A 19,236-nucleotide genomic window follows, 5' to 3' on the forward strand; every position below is an offset into this window, starting at 1 on the left:
AACAAATGCGTAGTCACACAGTTATGGAATGTTCCCCAGCTTCCAGCATTTTGACCCTCTGTGTATTTTGTCTCCTTTATTTTTTCTTTTTCTTTTAAACATCTGAACTTTTGAAAGTTTAAAGGAAGTTCTTCTTGAATTTAACTGTATTCCAGAATAATTTATATTTGTGTGTTAAGTGATCATGATAAAAATTTCAAGAGACTATAATTCAAGTTTGGTTTTAGTCAGGATAATATGCAATAGTTACAGTTGTGTATCTTGCAGTGTGATGACATTCTGGTGGGATTTTTTTGAGAGGCAGGAGGTGGGGGAACTGTGAGTAAGTTTGTAATTCACAAAGATATGTATCAAGACTTATTGCTGTGATTCTTGTCATCTTCACGTCTTCCTGGGAGCTGAGGATATAACTGTACATTTGAATGGAGGACTCAATTAAATACTTTCTCTCTATGAATAGACAAGGATTTTTTTAAGAGTTGTTTTTTGCATATGCCTTGGTACCTTACGTAGTCTTAACTAATACTATATAATACCATTTTTGTAATTGATCTTTGAGGAAGTTTATGCAGTACACTAGATTTTGTATTGCTGTAAAGCATTTAAAGAATAATTTGTTTGCCAAAAACTGTACATAATTAATTTTCAAGTCAGCCTTGTAGTTAGCCTTTGGAATGGTCCTTCAGTTTTCTCTTTCTATCCTGGAAAGAGGATTTCATCTATGAAACCCATTTTTTAGAAGTTTTAGCAGTAAAGAATGCTGTTTACAAAGCAGCCATTCACGATCACACATTGGGAATAATCAACATAATTCCTAGGTGAGGATATAAGAATGGCTTTTGTACAGGTATAATCTCAGTGTCTTGGTTAGAAATAAGATTATAAAACCACATTTTGGAAAGCAGTTCATTTTGGAGCTGCTCTTCAAGCTGACTGGAACACCAAACTGCTTATTTCCTGCTACCTTTATATGTACTTAAGAATACTAAAATTAAAAAAAAAAAAGTCCTTTAATTTACAACATTTATGCACATCAGCAGAAAAGAAATCTGTGCAATCACAGTAGGCATTTAAATTTTACTTAATTTTTTCAGAAGCACGTGTGTGCCAAAATAGTCCTGATACTTGGTTTCCTGTTTATCTGAGGTTCTAGTGATTTCTAGATCCTACCTTGAATACACTGTCTTTTCACTGATTTCTGGTTTGTGGGTATTTTTGTATAGGAGTTTTTTACCTGAGTGATGTAGGGAGAGGAATAGTTTTGAGACTTTCTTTGCTGACTGCCATGAAAGAGACGATGTGTACTTTTTTCCATATTAGTGAGCCAGTTTCATACATTCATAGCTTTCTTAAGCAGCAATGGGGAAAATAGTCTCAGTTCTTAGTTTTTGTTTGCTTTCTGTTTTCACATACATGAGTTACTGGAACTTACCTATATTCAAAATAAAGTGCTCTTTGTATGGTTTCCCCACAAAAGCTATGGGAATCAAACTAAATAAATTTCTAGGTGCGTTCTGCTGAAATCACACTTAGTCATAGGTGCTTTTTAAGGGGTTATCCTCAATTGTTAAAACGTGATATGCGTGTGAATTTTTTTAATCTAAAATTTTCAAGTCTTACTTGCCAAAACTTAGAGTACGAAGTATTTATGGCTTGAAGTGTTAAATACAAAGTATTTATGGCTTTAACTGTGATCATAGAGGATATCTATCTGCCTCAGTATTCAGTACATTTTTCAATGTAACTACATTAATGTGATACTACAAACAGGTTTTACACTATAAATTGAGACATACCTTCAGTCTAAATATGTATTATTGTGTTTTTGAAAATGACACATTGAGTGTAAAGTGTTTGTGCACTAATTTTTTTAGAATCTGGCAAAGTAGAGTTGATGTGTTAATGCAAATCATACAGGAGTGATCTGTGTTGCAGAGTTTGCTTTTTTATGTAGCTTTCTCATCTTTCATATTCTCAAGTTTTCTGTGAAGTTTCCACCTTTTTGAATTAAATGTAAATTAATAATACTTTAATATCAAGAAGATTACATAAGTGTCCTGGTTTTTATTTTTTAGGAACAAGCTGATAATGGTAGAATATGACTTACTGTTGATGATCACCAGATCATCAGAATGATCCATTATCCAATCATTACTGTGTTTCTTTCAGTAAGAGGAAGATAACCTATCATGTATGTTAATGGTGAGATGATTACCTGTAGTGAAGTACAACTTCCTTCTTTAAAGGAAGTATTTAGAAGTATTTAATCTTTTATTTCACTTTTTGGCCTTGTGATTATAGTAGGTGTGACATCAGCTGCTCTTGTGACATCAGTTTCTCACTTGAGAGTTACTGAATATATATACACATTGCTACTGTGTGCAGTACTGTGTACTGTTTTAGCACCTACCAAGTGATGCATATAATACGCACTCCTCAGTTCAACCCATGCCTGACTTCAGAGTTACTGAATTATTTGTGTGCTAAAGCCTGCCATTCTTTTTTTTTTTCTGTTTCATTCACATGTGCATAACAGAGCAGCGAATTGTGCTTCTAGCATACTGAATGTGGTCAAACAATGCGGCTAAATCTGTCAGGCAAAAGAAGTCGTCACTTGTGCTAATATAGCTATTGCTGGTCCTATTTCATCCCTGCATTAGATGGAGCGCTAGCTGTTTTGTGTAGCTGGACTTCTGTCGTGTTCTTTCTCTCTGGAGAATGGGATCTGTCAGAATGCATCATGGTTCTCGCTGGGGAAAAACAATGTCACGGTCCTGAAGGGGTGAAAAAATGAGTCAAGCCTTAAAAGGTCATGGGAGTTTAAAAACAAACAACAACACAACATTTGAGATTTTTGATATACAGCATCTGTGAATTACTTTTAGGCTTAGAGAATCATGGAGTTCTTGAGGCTAGAGTTTTTAAAAACACCGGCTTTGCTCTGTGCTGAAGATTATAATTGTAAGTACAGGGTGTTAGTGCAAAGAACTGTGGGTGAGAAACTCTGTTTAGTATAACAGAAGTAAACGGAGCAACTACTGCTACTTCAAAGTTTTTGCTGTCCAACAAAAAGCAGACAGAGAGAAAATAAGAATATTGATGAGCAAGCTAAGCTCTTGCTGCAGGACACAAGTGGGCTGACTTGCAACTTTTGTATGTATCAACAAGTTTTTAGATGACATTTGAGCAAAGTGGCTGTGTACGATAATTGGGACAACTTGCCAATTGTAAAGTCCATGAAAAAAAAAAAAAGAGGGGGGACTTCTTTCTACTGGGTGTCATGTGGAACAGTTATGTCTTGCTTCCACCACTCTACCTCTGAATGGCTCAGTGGCACAGCTACTTCTGAGTGGGTTTTGTAAGAATTTAGTATTCAGTTTGAGTCAGTAACTCAGTAGGGAATGAACATAGAGGAACAAGAAAAGGATTTTACTGAGATACTTGACAGGATAATTTTATTGTGAATTTGAAGATGGGTGCTGAAGTAGTGTAAAGGAGAAAGGTGTATTGTACGGTGGGACAGAAGAGGGAAGGAAAGTAAGGGAAGGGAGTCACACATCCTTTGGCAGGTGAAATCTGGAAGATCAGTTTAGCCATTTTGCACAGCTGCACCTCAGAAGCACCATGGGAAAGAATGTGAAGGTATTTGGTGGTTGCTGTGGGCCAGCTGGAGATGGTAGAATCATTTTGATTGACCATTGAGTTCGACCATAAACCAGACATTGCCAAGTTCATCACTAAACTGTGTTGCTAAGTGCCACATCTGTGCATTTTTTAATTACCTCCAGGGGTGGTGACTCAGCTACTTCCCTGGGCAGCTTGTTCCAGTGCTTGACAGCCCTTTGGATGAAGAAATTTCTCCTAATAAAAGTCAGTGTATCAGTAATAAATGCAGTGAGTCAGGAAAGAAAAGACTTTTGAGGGGGTCTTAAAATAATAAGTAGCTTGTCTTCTTGGGGTTTTTGTGTTGTAGATACAAAACAGGAGGAGCTAGAGAGTAAGAGCTAAGAAATCTTTACAGCAGTTTTATGAACTGGGGTCCTTAAAACAAAACATACAACACTGATGAGTGTAGTGGGCTAGAGCATGGTGCTGATAACACCATGGTATTGAGTTCAATCCCTGTATGAGCCATTTACCAGAGTTAGTCAGTGATTCTTGTGGGTCCCTTCCAATTCAGGATATTCTGTGAATCTGTGAAATAGCAACAAGAGCCCCTTCCTCTCCCTCCACAACCCTCCCACCAAAACAAAACAAAAAAAAAAAAAAACCAACAAAAAACCCACCCCTGACAAACTGAAACAAACAGAAAACCAAACAACAACAAAAAAAGTCTTTGTCAACATCAAGATAAACTGTTGACCTTGACAATGAAATCTCAAGGCTGCGATATTTCTTTGGAAAATCAGTCTGTGATTTTGCACTATACTTTTTGCTATTTCTGCATTACTTGGTATTTTATAATGCCTTTGTAAGATTTTGTGACAGGAAGATAAACAATGCTGGATCTGATCTGTGATTACAGTAAAGCTACATGGCTTAGTTTTTAGAATCCAGTCTATTTCCAAGTCCATTTCAGTGTGAAGGGCAGACTAGCAAAAGACTGAATCACTGCTTATGAGGTCACATTGGTTTGTTCAAATTGTCTTACATCTGTGACGTGAGGTTTTCTTAGGCCTGCCTACCTTCCTTACTGGCTTTACTTTTACTAAAATGAGTAATACTTGAGTAAGTAATATAAATTTTCTACTTCTTTGTAATGTGTGATGCATTTTCAAAAGAAGGAAAAAGAAGATAGCCGATCTTTCCTTGAAGTTAGTATCTCACAGTTATTTTGTTAAATTTTTTATGGGATACTTTTTGTGAGAAGATTCTTCTCACAAAGTTTAAAACAAGACTTCACCTGACATTATTTGACCAAAAGGGCTTCTGTTATTTTAGTTCCTTCTGAGGTAATATACTATGAGAGAGTCTTTATTTCTTTACTGTCTTGTTTTTCTGCAGCAGTATTGGTTTTGGTAAGATTGAAGAGGGAGACAGCTAACTTGCTCTACTTGTATTGTCAGTTCTGTAGTGGAAATGTCTGTCATGTTCTCAGTTTTCTCACAGTTTTGTAGCTTTTGCTCTGGAGCCCCTAGTTTGCTTCAAATTACTTACCTGCTAATAAAGCTTCTGGGAAATACCTGACTGCCCTGCTAAGCACCACAAACCTGTCTTTAATCACACTTTTCAGTCTTTAAAAAGTTTTTCCACAACTGAAAGAGGACACAGTGAGGAAAAAGTTGACGTTACTGCAGTTTTTCATGCAAAAATAGAGGAAAGTGGTTTTAGTATACGTTTTCTTAGGTGGCCTTATTATATGGATCTGTCATTGCTGCAGAATTGTTAATATGGGAAGTTGTAGTGTGGGAAGTTGTGTCCTTATTTCTTCACATCCAAAATGATTGCCTTTTTCCACAGGGCAACATAGGCACTTCAAGTTAATGGCAGCTTTATCAGATAGCAGAATAAGAATGTCCATTGCTATTGCACAAGAGGTTTTCTGGGCTAGTCTTGTGGTCTTTCCTGTCTGCACAGTGAGCTTAGTTTTTGTAGGGGTTTATTGTGCATATGTAGCCATTTGCACTTTCAAAATGAAAACATACTTTCAGTCATTTTATAAAGTTATGATGCTCTAAAACTGCTTATCCGGGATCTTTCTTGTGACGTAACGGGGAATTCTACAGGTCCAAAAGTATTGTAAGCCAGGGAAATTCCCACACGTTACCCAAGGCAAGCCAAAGCACAGATGTGAGCCAGACTGTATTTTCAAAGAAATCAGATTATGAGGAGGCTATCTTCCTCTCCTCTTACGTTCTCGTGAAAGTAAGTTTATGATATAAACTATTTCTAGTGCCATTAACTAATCCAGTCTACTTGTTTTCAGTGAGCCCCATCCCTAAAAGTGTTCAAGACCAGGTTAGATGGGGCTCTGAGCAACCTGGTTTAGTGAAAGATTCCCTGCCCCTGGCAACAGGGTTGGAACTAGGTGATCTTAAGGTCCTTTCCAAAAACCATTCCATTATATTATGTCTTATGCTATTGCAAACCACTTAAACTGAGTTAAGCCCTGTAAAAGCAAATTTGCAGAGGAATCCTAAACCTGGTATAAATCCAGTAAGATTCTCACTGTCTCTGATTTCTGTAATTGTAGAAAAAATTTTTTTTCTTTTTTCCTAGGGATGCAAAGAGGTCCATGCACATATTCCAATTTACATTGAAAGTTATTAGATGCCTGGTTTTACTGTGCATATACTGCACAGCAGTGCAAGGTAGCTTGTGTGCCTGATAGTTGACTTTGCGTATGCTCTGAGTAGATTGCTGGTAAAGGATCTTACACATCAAGCTGGTGCTAATAGAAATTGATGCCCACGTTTAGGACTTATCTTTCCAAAATCTCACTGATTCTTTGTTTGAAAATTACCAGAATTATAGGATGTGACAGTAGCATGTCTCGACATGTGCTAAAGTTTCATTATAAACACCATAGTCAATACAGGTACTTACCTTACCCTTGAGTACACATCTAGCAGCTAATCAAGCTGATGGCAGTTGATTTCATTGCTAATAGACAAAATCTTCATTGACCACAGTGGGTTAACAGGTTTGTACACTTTAATTGGGGTGCCTACCTGTAAGTGTCATAATTTTAAATAAGGTCTTGATTCCTGGTGACGGTGCAAATACAAATAGTGTCTGTCCAAACACATTCTGGATATATCCTAGTAAGATTGCTACTTATGTTTTCTTTTCTAAATTTGTTTAAATTTTTAAAGTACAGGAAGTGATGTAAAAGCATGGTTTGTAGAGAGGTAGAGAAGATGATGCTTTCTTTACATCTCCAATACTTGATTTCCTTTCCATTATGAATAGTACATACACACTTTTACAAGTAGCAGGAATGTAAAAGGCTCTGTATATGCCACAAACTCAGCTGTAGCTCTTCAGTTCTGTAGTAGGAGGCAAGTTTTTCTTACTGAAGTTAGTATGCACAAAAGCTCTCTACTTGCTGCTTATTAGAGGTCAGGCTTGTTCTAAAGACTTCATTTTATATAATGCAGTTATTTCTTCTTTTTGGTAATATATTTCTTCCTGTAGTTTTTACATCTTCAGGATACCCTTGGTTTTTCATTTTTCTCAAACTGCGGATACCTATCCTAAATTAATGTCTAATCTAAAACTCCATGCGAATCCTGCATTAAATTGGTCCCTTTAAAAACTGCCCTGCCACAGTACCACCAAGTACAGAACTTATTGCAGTGTCTGTTACAGTAGCTCCCTGGGCCCAGTCTCAGTGCAGTCTGTTCCACTCTGCCTCAATTCCAACCTTAATTCTAAAAGTGAGACAAGAGTGTCTCTTCTCATCATGGTACCTGTTCTTTGTTTTCTAGCAGAATGCAGGGTCATCAGTTGGTGTGTGAATAGTGTTTTCTGGGTGGCATTTTTTTGTTCATCTGTTTTTGTTGGGATTCTTCTTAAGAAGAAGAAAGATTACATTCTTAAGGCTTTTGTTTACCGTGTAGTTCACTTACCATGTCACTGGAAAGGCCTAGCCCTCTTCTTTAAAGCATCATTGTGGAGAGCAATTAATGTAGAGAGCAGAAAAGAGGTCTCATCTTTCCAAAATCCCACCAAACCTTTGTCTGGAGGAGAAAAAAGGAGTACTGTGGGGTACCAGTAACATGCTACAGTTTAACTTCTGTTTTTGACCCTGCTTCATCTTTAAATTACAACGGGATTAACAATAAAGTTGTTCACTTACAAGATGTAAGGATTGGCATTTCAGACACTAAATGGATTTTTTTGTCAACTGCAAATCTAAGATATTGATTAAAATCTACTTTGAAGTAAGAGTGTCTCTCTTCAAATAAAGGCCTTTAGCATTTATTCTACAGAACTCAGGTATGCATGGTTTTGGTCCCTCACATAAATCAGACAGAATGCTTCTTGGAGCAAAAGTGCTCTGCATCCCTAACTGAGGCCAGGAGAGTACCTATTTTATATATGAATATAAATGCATGTTGAATGCATCTTTAGATTTTTCTTCTTTTTTATTTTTCTTTTACTGTATCTGCTAATACCCTCTTTTCTTTTGCAGATCCTTGTGATAATATGAGAGAGATTCTCCAAAATGTGGCCAAATTACAGGGCGTGTCAAATATGAGAAAACTAGGTCACTTGAATAATTTTACTAAGGTAAGACCTCAAATAATGTCATAGAAGAAGTAATTGTACAGGTAGAATGTTTCATATTTACTCAGTCAGACGTTGGCTAGGATGTTAATGAAATTGCTTCATATTACAGAACAGTACTTGAAGCCTACATTCTGTGGAAAAGGAAGGTAACAAATAAAGACAAGCAAATACGTGAATGCAGAGTTATGCTAAAGTTTGCATATCTGTCCTGCTGGATGAAATTTTGTAGTATTTTAGTGCTTAGAAGATGGAAGTATCTCGATCCCAAGTTATAGGGTTAAGTTGCATAACTCAAGCCAAAGATTTGGTTCCTGATGTGTAGAATTGAAATAAAAAATGTAGAATGCCATACTATCTGAATGTAAGCTGATTGAGTGTGGTGAGGGAGGAGGATTGTAACAATGTACATTATATGCAATGCTTTGAACACTACTAGAATAGGAACTGCAGCTTTCAGTGCAGTTTCCATAACGAAAAAGATTTAAATGGTCCATTTCTGGAAGATGTCTTGTGTTGGTGATTTTTGATGTGTTTCTTCCAAATCACAGACCTGTGGCAGGTATGCACTGAAAATACAACAGATGTATTGGAAGCTGTCACTGTAAGCTGATGAGGCAAGAATTAAAAACTTCTGTAGCATGAGGGTGTAAGCTGCCAAAAGAAACTATGAAAGATTTTCAGAAGGACAAGAAGTAGCATTTTTTGGGTAAAAGAGAAACCCGTGGAGAGAAGCTAAGATGACTCATGGGAGGTGGTCAGGGAGTTAGGGAGAAGGTGTTCATTGTAGGGCACGTTGTGGTTGGACCAGTGTTCCATTTGTCAGTGCAAGGGAAACATGCGTTTCACTCAGTGAGGCAGGAGACACTGCAGCCTCAGTGTGGGCCTTGCCCAGACTGATGGACTGATAGAGGGATGGAGTGTGTTGTACACCTTTCTGATAGAGGGCAACACACCTGAAAATGAAAACTGATTTCCTGTTTATGGACTGAGGATGGACCCTGCAACCAGCAGCAGCCAAGAAATAACATAGAGAATATGAGGAATAAAGTAAGGTTTAAGTTATGCTTGCGGATAAGTTTTTTACAAAGAATTGAGTAAGATTGCCAGGAGTCTGTTTCACATTTTTGAGCCAATCTTAGGTGGAAGAGTGAATACTCAAGGGAAGGTGTGGGGAACCAGTTGATACAAGAAGGACAAACATGCATGATAACCTTTGAAATAGGAATCTTGGCTGTTAAAGGCACTCCTTGGGAGATTGACCACTTCAGTGGTAATGTGTGAGATTCGCTTAACAGGAGGGTGACTACTGAGAACAAAATCACAGTAACAAATTAATTTATCTTCTACTGCATTAATAGCAAATCTCTTAAATTCTAAATTTTCTGTATTGGTTCAGATCATGTGTAGGAACGTTTGCTAAGAGGTTCATTCACTAAGGAACTGAACTTCACACTGAGATCTCTTCCTTGGGCTATTGCTTGTGTCTGTCACACATCAGCCATTGACAGAACACTGCTGTTTTCACTGGGATTCCAAAATGTGTTGCAAGAATGCTCTTTATTCTGCTAGAAAAGTCTGATGCATAGCTTGGTTTCATTTTTGTGATAATCTGGAAACTTTGAAATGTGAATGCTTCCAAATTCTCTAGTTGCTTTAAAATTAAAGAGCTGGATTATATTTGTAGATGCACAATTTGTACTGAAAAGTCAATATTTGAACTAGGGATCTTAAAACAGGGTCAATTTTGCTGTTGAAAATCAGATATAAAATCAGGTTAAAATAATCCATAGCTGTTCAATTAATAAATATGCATATTGTAATAAAAGATGAACCCAATATTCTTTTTAAAAGGTAGTTTTGAGAGACTGCGTAATAATTGAAGATTATTTGGGGGTTTTTTTAAACCCAGTATTCAAAATGGAAAATACTTACAGAAATGTAAGGATGGTTTTCATAAATTGCACTTAAGACTGCAGGAAATTACAAGTGTAAAGCATAAAATTAAATATGTTCTTTGAAGACAGAGACTGTAGTTCATGACCTGATTTTGATTCTAAATCAGAATCAACGTGCATGAGGGACTCATACTACTCAATTTAATATTGAACACTTGTTCTTATATTCATCTCCCTGGAATATGTACCTTGTATTACTTACTGCATTTGGTTTTAAAAACTCTTCGTATTTTTGTTTGACCTGTAAATGCAGCCATGAGAATAGAATAAAAGTTGCAAGTTGTACTTTATTGTCTGCCTTGTGGTTGGAACAATTCTGTGGTTTTCATTCCAGTGGTTAGAAGTGAAAGCCTGGAGCTTGGCGAGATGGTTTTATTTCCTTTTTGCACTCTGTTCTTCTACGATGAGTTGGTATAGTCTCAGTTCCTTATTTGTGAGACAGGAGTGTGAGTAAGATTGATATGCTAAGGGCTGAGGATGTTTGTATCCTGTCTTGGAATTATAGTGAATATGAAATTGATTTGTTTATAAATTGTTGAATTTTGTGGTCCATTTTTAAAGAGCTACTTGTTACCTGCAATATTTGTACTATGGACAGGGAAAGGACCTTTGAACATTTTTAATAGTGTATTTCAGATAAAATTATATGGCATCTGTTATTCTCCTGCTAGAAATATTAATATACTTGAAAGAAAATGTCTGAACTAGTCTAAGCAATTGTTCCCAATTACCCCACATTTTTCCTTCAAGGAGTGTGAATCTTACTCTTTTAGTTCTTCAGTGAGGGAAAGCAAAATGTTCTTATCACATGGGAAAAAGTAACATAATTTACTCCAAATGTGGAGTTTCCTGTCAAGGATCATAGTAGACACCAAGTTTTGTATTATTTTCAGGATATCTGAGGTATGTTATGTTTAGATTTCTTTATTTAAACTGGATTTTTAAAGTGAGATCTGTTCCGCTCACCTCCCTTTTTTTAAGGAGCAGGAACATAATCATTCTTTTAAAATTACTGAAGTAGTACTGAACTAAACTTCAGGGTTTTATGTAGAAGTTAAGTACTTTAAATTTTTTTTAAGATAATGGTGATCAGAAGCCAACAGGAGTTGACTTCTGGTCTACTAATTCATCTCTAAGAATGAGACAGTGAAGCAGATGCTTTATATGAAACTTGTGTGCTTAGGTGCTGTAACTCCTGTTTCATTGCTATTTCCCTTTAAGAGAAATGTTAGCAAGACGTGTTTAGGTTTCCACAGCATCCATTATTACTGTGCGAAGTATTCTTAATATGTGATATTTTACATTGCATTGAAATGAAACTTGCATTTCATTTATCAAGGTCTTGCTAGTACTCCTTAGTAGCTAAGTCATTAGTGTTCAAGTTCTTCACCCTTTGTCTGCAGAACATGAGTTGTTCTTGCTTGATAGGTGGTCTTAAGTTTTCTGTTCCAGGAAATTAGCATTCCCAGTCTGGTGATGCACAGGCTATGGAAAGGTATGTTTAGTTCTGAATTGCAGCAGCAGCAGACTTTGAAATTTTATCTGCTTTAAATGAGAGCACACTCCTGTGCTTGTTGTCACCTAGTAAATGAAGCTGCAGTTTTGTGGGCAAAAGCTTTTATGAAGTACTGCCTCAATCAATATTCCTTTCAAGCCACTCTATTTAAACTAACTTATGTTCTGACCTGAAAACTGTTTGAGAATTTGACCTCCAGTAAATGGTCAGTGGCACTTTCAAATGTCACAGCAGTTCACAAGATTGGTATATGCATTTAGCTCCAGTAAGCTGAGTACGATTACCCATCTCTAATTTATATGGCCGCCTACATAAGGCAAGCACCTTGAAGTTCCCCAGCTTCTGCTGATTAGTACCAAAATATCATGGTTACATCTTTTGGGTTTTCCCCACCCCTATGCGAAGCAGTAAGATAAATCATTGAAAACCTGAAGAAACTGTACAATCACAATATCTTTGTGATTTGAAGTATTTATTTATAATCCTCTGTTACAGAAGGTTTATCCCACTGGGAACTTCTGAGAGATCTTTCATACCTTTGTAAAACTAAAAGAGTATTTTAATAACACGCTGAAAAAGAAATCCACAGATATTGTATGAATGTATGTTTTCTTTCAAAAAGAAAGGAACTTCTTAAAGGACAAAATCCAGCAATTCATTTTAGATACAAATTTAGGATTGGAACAGTATCAGTAATATAGTGATATGGAAAATTATGTTTTCAATCTGTTGAAACTAGTTGTCATTATTTAATGAAGCTCTATTATTCTGCTCTATGTATCTGTTAGCTTTTGGCCATGCTGCTGATTTTCACTAGGATGATATGGATTGAGTGGCTTGGATATGAGAGGGACTTTCACGATTATGTCTAATTCACAGTCTGGCGTTTTAGAGTCTCTTTGTCTTTTGCAAAACCCAGGTTATCCTAGACTGAATGTATTGCCTGACTGTAACATGCATCCAAGTAGATAAACCACTGACAAAACTTGAAATCTCACAATGATGTAGCAGATAGGAACAGAACATGTACTTAGAGACATTCAGCTATGAAACAAATATGTCTAACTCCAGAGTCCACAGTTTCAGGAGGGGCTTCTCTTAAGATTAGGATCTATATAGTAGTCTTTGCTTAAATATTACCAGTGGTGGCTCAAACTGTATTTCCAAAGTTATAATGCCATAGTTAGATCCTGAATGCACAGAATAATATAATATTTTTACCTAGTAATTGCTGTGGGTATTCTGCTAAATATAAATTGGAATGGTATCAAATGTGCACTCCATTTGTGCATGTTGTTGACCTCCTATGGTTTTGTTGTTCTGAGCTACTGTTTCCAAGACATGTTGATATGTTACTCATATTGCTGTGACTCATCTGAATAGTATGAAGAACTCATAGCTGACAGTAAACATGAAAAAAAAACCTTCACTGTAAGTTAGTCACTGTCTGGCCTAGTGTACTTACCATTTTGTCCTCATATTTAATATTATCCTCAGAGAGTCTTTGCTTTGCCCAGTCACTGTGTATTTGATCACAAATACTAATTTTGAAGTGGACTCATTTGCAGGTTTAATTCACAAAGTATACTCTGTTTGGTTTTGTTTGTACACTTTATTTTGTTATGAAAGTATATAAAGTTTGTGTGTATCTAAAAAGGTATACTTGTTATAAGTAAGGTCTATATATGGAAAATAGAAATACTATAAATGTATAAATAGTTTCATAATTCCAGATATTATAATCCATTGCCATTTTAATGAACTATGTCAATGTATATCCAAAGATAGATTTCAGTATTTTGGTACTGCATGTCTACTGAGTTATGCTATCATGGTATATATGTTAATTGTTAAATTTTACAGTCAAACATATGAGAGTTACTTGACTTTGTCAGGAGTTCAGCCATCTACAAATACCAGTGCATTTGGGCCAGAATCATTGATCTACTTAATGTTATTTGAAGGTGAAATGAGAAGAAAGCGATAACGTTTTTTAGCATATTTAAGGACAGGCATTTTTAACATAGCAAATACCTAAGGAATTGGAACCAGCTGAACAGTCTGTTCTTTATAGCAGCTTCCATGACTACTTTTTCCCCCTTTCAAACTTATAGAAATCCAGCCTTACCAGCCAGTTTGTTTTTTCCTTTCTCTAGGTTAAATAAACCAAATGGCTCAGCTTTCATTAGTGGATTTTCTACCTGGCTTGTCCATTTTTCTGCTACATGTTTTCCACTTTGCTCTTAAAATATGGCGCACAAAATTTTGTTCTTGCGGTTTTGAGAGCAACCGGTAAAATGCAAAAAGTCTTTTAAACTGAATAAAGCAGTCCTATTAGTATTTCTAGAGATAAAATTTGTTTTCTTTTTTCTTTTAAATTAACATTCTGAATGTGAATTTCTGGACATATTCTGTTTCTCTGTTGGCCTACTTTCTTTCTTGTGTCTGTTAATTTGTGGTACTCTGAAGGATATGATATGCTTTTCCTACTGTTTAGTTAAATCTGTTTACTGGGTGGGGGCACACCTTTCAAGTCACTGAAACATATTTGAATTCTGATCTTGCTGTCCAACATTTTAGGCCTTTTCTATATGGAACATATATAAATAACAAGGAAGGTTAATACATAAGAATTGGTGTCCCATTAAAGGGAGAATAAACTAGTAGCTCTTCTCTTTTTTTGTGGGAGAAGTATTTCAGCTGCATGCACAGACACCATCAAACATTTCTATAATTATTGCTGTCAAATTCAGAAATTTATATCCAAACAGCAGTTAAACTTTCATCAAGTTTTAACTTGTCAGGTTATGTGACTGTTTGAATTTCAAGATAAGGTCATGTTCTTTTCAGCATCGGTGAAGATGTGTGCAGTGAGAGCACATACATAGTTGAAAACAGTTGGTATTGTGTAACTAATAACCACTGTATATATTTGGTGAGAGTGACAACCAGACTAGAACTGGTTCAGTGAACTGATTGTTTTTTAGCAGTGCAGCAAGTTAGGTGGGTTCCTGGAAGAAATGCTTCAGTTTAATTTCAGGACTGCTCAAGATGCAAACCAATGGTAAATGTGTGATGGGAGACCAGCTTCACTAATGCACTAGTGCACACAATAGCAGCTTTCTAAAAAATGGGTTTTTCTTACATCAGAATTCTATGGGTTTTTTTAAAGTAGGAAAAATAGGCTGTTGAGGACAATCTGCTGTGTTAAGTTAGGATTTTTCATTTGTGTCTGGGGTGGAATGCTGGGGAGTGGTTTAGATGTATAAATGATTAGCCTAAACAGCTATTGATGTAATTGTCTGCAACTGAACAATGAACTGTTTTTACTCACTATCTTCTCACACTGTTTTGCTTACACTATGCCAGCCAATTTTTACAGTTCATAAGATGTCAATAGAAATGCTAAAATAGCAGTGGTGGCCTTAGGCAGTCCAACAACATGGCATAAAAATAGATTGATGTTAGGAAGTGACATACTGTCATAACCAGTTAGTGCATCAATTGTCTAGTTTTATTATCACTTAAACTGGAAAGGTGGTAAAAAAAGGTTATGTAAAAACTTTTCTTATGTTTGACAATTGTCTTTGGTTAAGAAAAATGCAAAGTCCAAAATACTTTCTCTTGAAAGACTATTTTTGTAAGACATAATGTGATAACTGAATTAATTTCTACTTGTTGGTTTACTTAAAAGAGGAGTTTCTGTCAATGTCATTTTTTCAGATGGAGGTGAACAGTATAACTGAAGCATGGAACATACTAAATACTTTAACTTACAATAGCCTTGATTTGGCTGTTTCTTATTGTTAGCAGTAAATACACATAAAGAATGTGTCACAGGGTTTGATATATCACAGTATTTTCAGAGCAGAGGTAATAACTAGTTAGCACAAATACGTCCTGAATTCCTCACTAGGAGAAACTTAATGCTGCACTGACTTAAAACTGAACACATGCCTGTTTTGAAAACGGAGGACAAAGTGCAAAGCTATTGCAATCAGTATTAGTCACTTGAGTTTTTGGAAGTGCTTAGAAAAGTGCTTTGGGATTTGGACATGATAGTATTTTATAATTTTAGCCAGGGATAGTGAGATTACTGGGAATTTCTTTGCTGTTCTTGAAAAGGACAGCATCAGCTCTTCTTACAGAAGAGATTGTTTTCCTTTCCTCAAGAGGCTAAAACATTGGCAACCTAGGTTGCTCCTTTTAAGCATGGTTTTGGACTTTAAAACTGTGCTTGTAAATCTTCTCTGTTCACAGTGACTACATATGGCTGAAGCGTCCAGTTTGTGACAGTTTACGGCTGTCTTTCTGTGTGCATTAATTCAAACTTTGCTCTGATTTTTCAGAGATAAAAATTCTACAGGATGGGTGGCAGGCCAAGACCAAATGTCAGTTACAGAACACTTGTAATGCCTTCTCGTTTTTTTGTACTTCTGTGCTATTGTGACAAAACATGACAGTAGAACATCTGTCAGTCTTTGTATCAAAACTCTTACCAGAGCCCCTGCAGATTTGCTTTGACTTCAGTCATTTTTGCTCTCTGCTCAAATTACCAGTTGTAATTTACCCAGTAAAATTGACTGACCAGTACACAGCTTACACAAAGTGCAACCTTTTTTTGGTATGGAAATCCACAGGTGAGTCTCTGTGTCTGGTGTGTATAGGAGCACAATATGTACCGCAGAAGTTCTCAGGGAAGTCTGAAGCTGGTGTTCTCTCCCTTGCTACAAATTAAATTTCTCAGATTTTTTGAAAGCATTTGCCAAAATCTATAATTCTTCATAGTTGTTTTTGGATACCTATAAATAATAGGTATTTTATCTTACTTTCAGCTTCTTTGTAATACTGGCCATGCTGAAGAAAAGTTGGGTTTTACCTATGACAGCATCATTATATGGTAAGTAGTAAAGAGCGCTAGGCAATACTAGGGAACTTCAGTTGTTTTGATCCAATTAAATAAACTTCTTTTGTACTTCTGAACTAGTATTTTGTATTTATAATATGTTTGAAACTTCATAATGCAAGTATATAACCTGCAAATATTTTAATGAGTAAAGTCAGAAATATATTACTTACTATTTGCCAAACAGAGACAAACCCTCCAAGTTAGAAGTGTAGATTTCTTCATTATATTCCTGAGATGTAAAAGTACCTCTAAGTATTTCAGTAGTTGTAGAAAGCACTTGTAATCAAAATGTACATCTACAAAATTCAGAGCATACTCTTGATAAAGAGTCAAGATTTAAATATCAGTATTTTATGTTGTAGTGGTGTGTATATGTCCATGAAGCTCTACTTGCCTTGCTACTGACATGTCCTGTGTATATTCTTTTAAGTGGAATTTCTATCTATGTTTTGGCCATTTTGACTGTCAGATGTAACTACATGCTTATTTGCACACAGAAATTTTTAAATTTGTCTTGAAGACCAGCACTGGTGACAAAAGCAAAGATCTAATATTTAGTGCATTTCTGTGTTCTTTCAATTTAGATCTCACTTAAGCAGAAAAGGTTAGGAAAGCTAACTGCTCTTTGAGCAAAATGTTGGGAAACTTTGTGTAATTGTTTTCTCAGCTAAAACTGATGTCTCTGTCTTTTTGACTATGTTTTCATTGCATACCTGAAGATAGCGACACATCTCTTTTTGGCAGCTTTTGCTTTTGAGTGTTGAATCTCATGATAGTCTTTTCCTTTGTAGTGGTTTCACTGTGCCAGTTCATTAACTGGTCTGCAGCTTCCTCTCAGGGGAAGAGGAGGAGGAGCCTCTGATCTGATCTTTCTGTTGACCAGTGAGAGGACCCAAGGGAATGGCCTGAAGTTGTGTTAGGGGAAGTTTAGGTCAGATATCATAAAAAGGTTCTTTACCCAGAGGGTGGTTGGGTAGCAGAACAGGCTCCCCAGGTAGCCTGGCAGAGTTCATGAAGTGTTTGTTTGGACAACGCTCAGGCTCTCAGGCTCATAGTGTGATCCTTGGGATTGTCCTGTGCAGGGCCAGGAGTTGTACTCAAAGATCTGTGGTATCAGGAATACACTCGGTATCAGTGCAGGCTGGGCTTGAACTGATTGAGAGCAGCCCTGCTGAGAAGGACTTGGGGGTCCTGCTGGATGAGAGGCTGAACATGAGTCAGCAGTCCCGTATGCAGTTTTGCAAGTCCAGAAATCCAGCTTTGTCCTGCATCCAAAGCAATGTGGGTAGCATATTCATATTACAAGAAAGATGGTCTTGAAACAGGTCCCTATTTGGTGCTGAAAGTAATAATCAGTTCATCTTTTTTGCAAATGGTATGGCAGCCTACTTTGTCTAGGTATCACCTGGGAGTAGGCCCGTTACAGTGACTTACCCTGGCCAGGTATTTGCCAAAAGACTCTGAAGATATTTTGCCTTGGAGTAGCTGATTACTATGTAGGACAACCCTAGAATAAGGGAAAAAAAAATCCCAAACCTTTTTAGAAGTAGTGATTCAGTCTCAGTGGATGAAGTATTTATGATTTTAGATGTCCAGTGAAAAATCCTCTTAGAAAATGTCATTGGGAGGTTGAGGATTCCCACCCCACCCTGCATGTTGTTGAGGAAGAGGAACGAATATGTTGAGAGCCTTCAAAAGGACAGTGTGCTACCTCATGCTTTCTAATTCAATTTATAGAGTTCTTCCATATCTCATTTCTTCTTAGCTACCTTATTCTACCTCTTAATTTTCTTGGACTAGTATTATGCTCAGCTGTTTTGTCAAATAACTTGTGTACAGGTTTTCATTCTGTGTCGTTTCAAGGATATATAAGCTGTTATTTGAGCGAAAAATCATTTGTGGCTTTTGAAGATTAATATATTGTCTACATCTGCTGACCAGGATGTGGGCTTGCCTTCTAGGTTGCACATGAGAAGACCTGAAAGTCAGAAAATTAGTTCAGAACATTTATTTTTAAAAATCCTACTTTTTGTCTTAAACGAGGGAGTTGTAGCTGCATGTCAGATGGTGAAGTCTTACCTGCTGCCTAATAGTTGTTTCTCCCTCTTTTCTTCATTGTAGTCTGAGGTTAGCTCTACTAAATGAAGCAAAAGAGGTGCGAGCAGCAGGATTGCGAGCCCTCCGCTATCTCATTCGAGACTCCAGTATTCTCCAGAAGGTGCTAAAGTTGAAAGTGGATTATTTGATAGCCAGGTAATTTTTCTCTTTCTTCTGGTTGCAAGTTGTAAGTTTCTAAATCACTTTCCTTTTCATGGTTGATACAGGAGAGAAGTGTTTCCCTAGTCTTTTACGGTTTTATTGAATAGTTTTAAAAAATCCTTTTTGCTTCAACAGAATATTTCATCAGACTAGCTAATCCAAATAAAATACTGTCCTAATATATGATACATTACAAGTATCCAAATAATTTCTACTTTTAGTAATAAATGCCATTAACTATTAATTAATATTAATTAATATGGTTGAACTATTAATAATTTTCATGTCTTAAGTTTTTGTATGGGAATTGTTTGATTCTTTGTATTATCACATTGCTGTAATAGTTGATGTCCAAGAATTCG

At 36.4% G+C, this 19,236-nt stretch overlaps 1 protein-coding gene across 1 annotated transcript in view; it reads left to right on the plus strand.

Annotated features, from left to right (window-relative positions):
• The window catches only part of RICTOR (RPTOR independent companion of MTOR complex 2), a 73,318-nt gene that overhangs the window by 9,651 nt on the left and 44,431 nt on the right, over positions 1 to 19,236 (plus strand). Inside the window, exons 3-5 of the mRNA XM_059491728.1 lie at positions 8,138 to 8,235; positions 16,542 to 16,606; positions 18,737 to 18,868. Coding sequence (XP_059347711.1) covers positions 8,138 to 8,235; positions 16,542 to 16,606; positions 18,737 to 18,868 — 295 coding nt within the window. The remainder of the gene's footprint in view (positions 1 to 8,137; positions 8,236 to 16,541; positions 16,607 to 18,736; positions 18,869 to 19,236) is intronic.

Source organism: Ammospiza nelsoni, chromosome Z (assembly GCF_027579445.1).
Source record: "Ammospiza nelsoni isolate bAmmNel1 chromosome Z, bAmmNel1.pri, whole genome shotgun sequence".
Lineage (NCBI taxonomy): Eukaryota > Metazoa > Chordata > Aves > Passeriformes > Passerellidae > Ammospiza > Ammospiza nelsoni.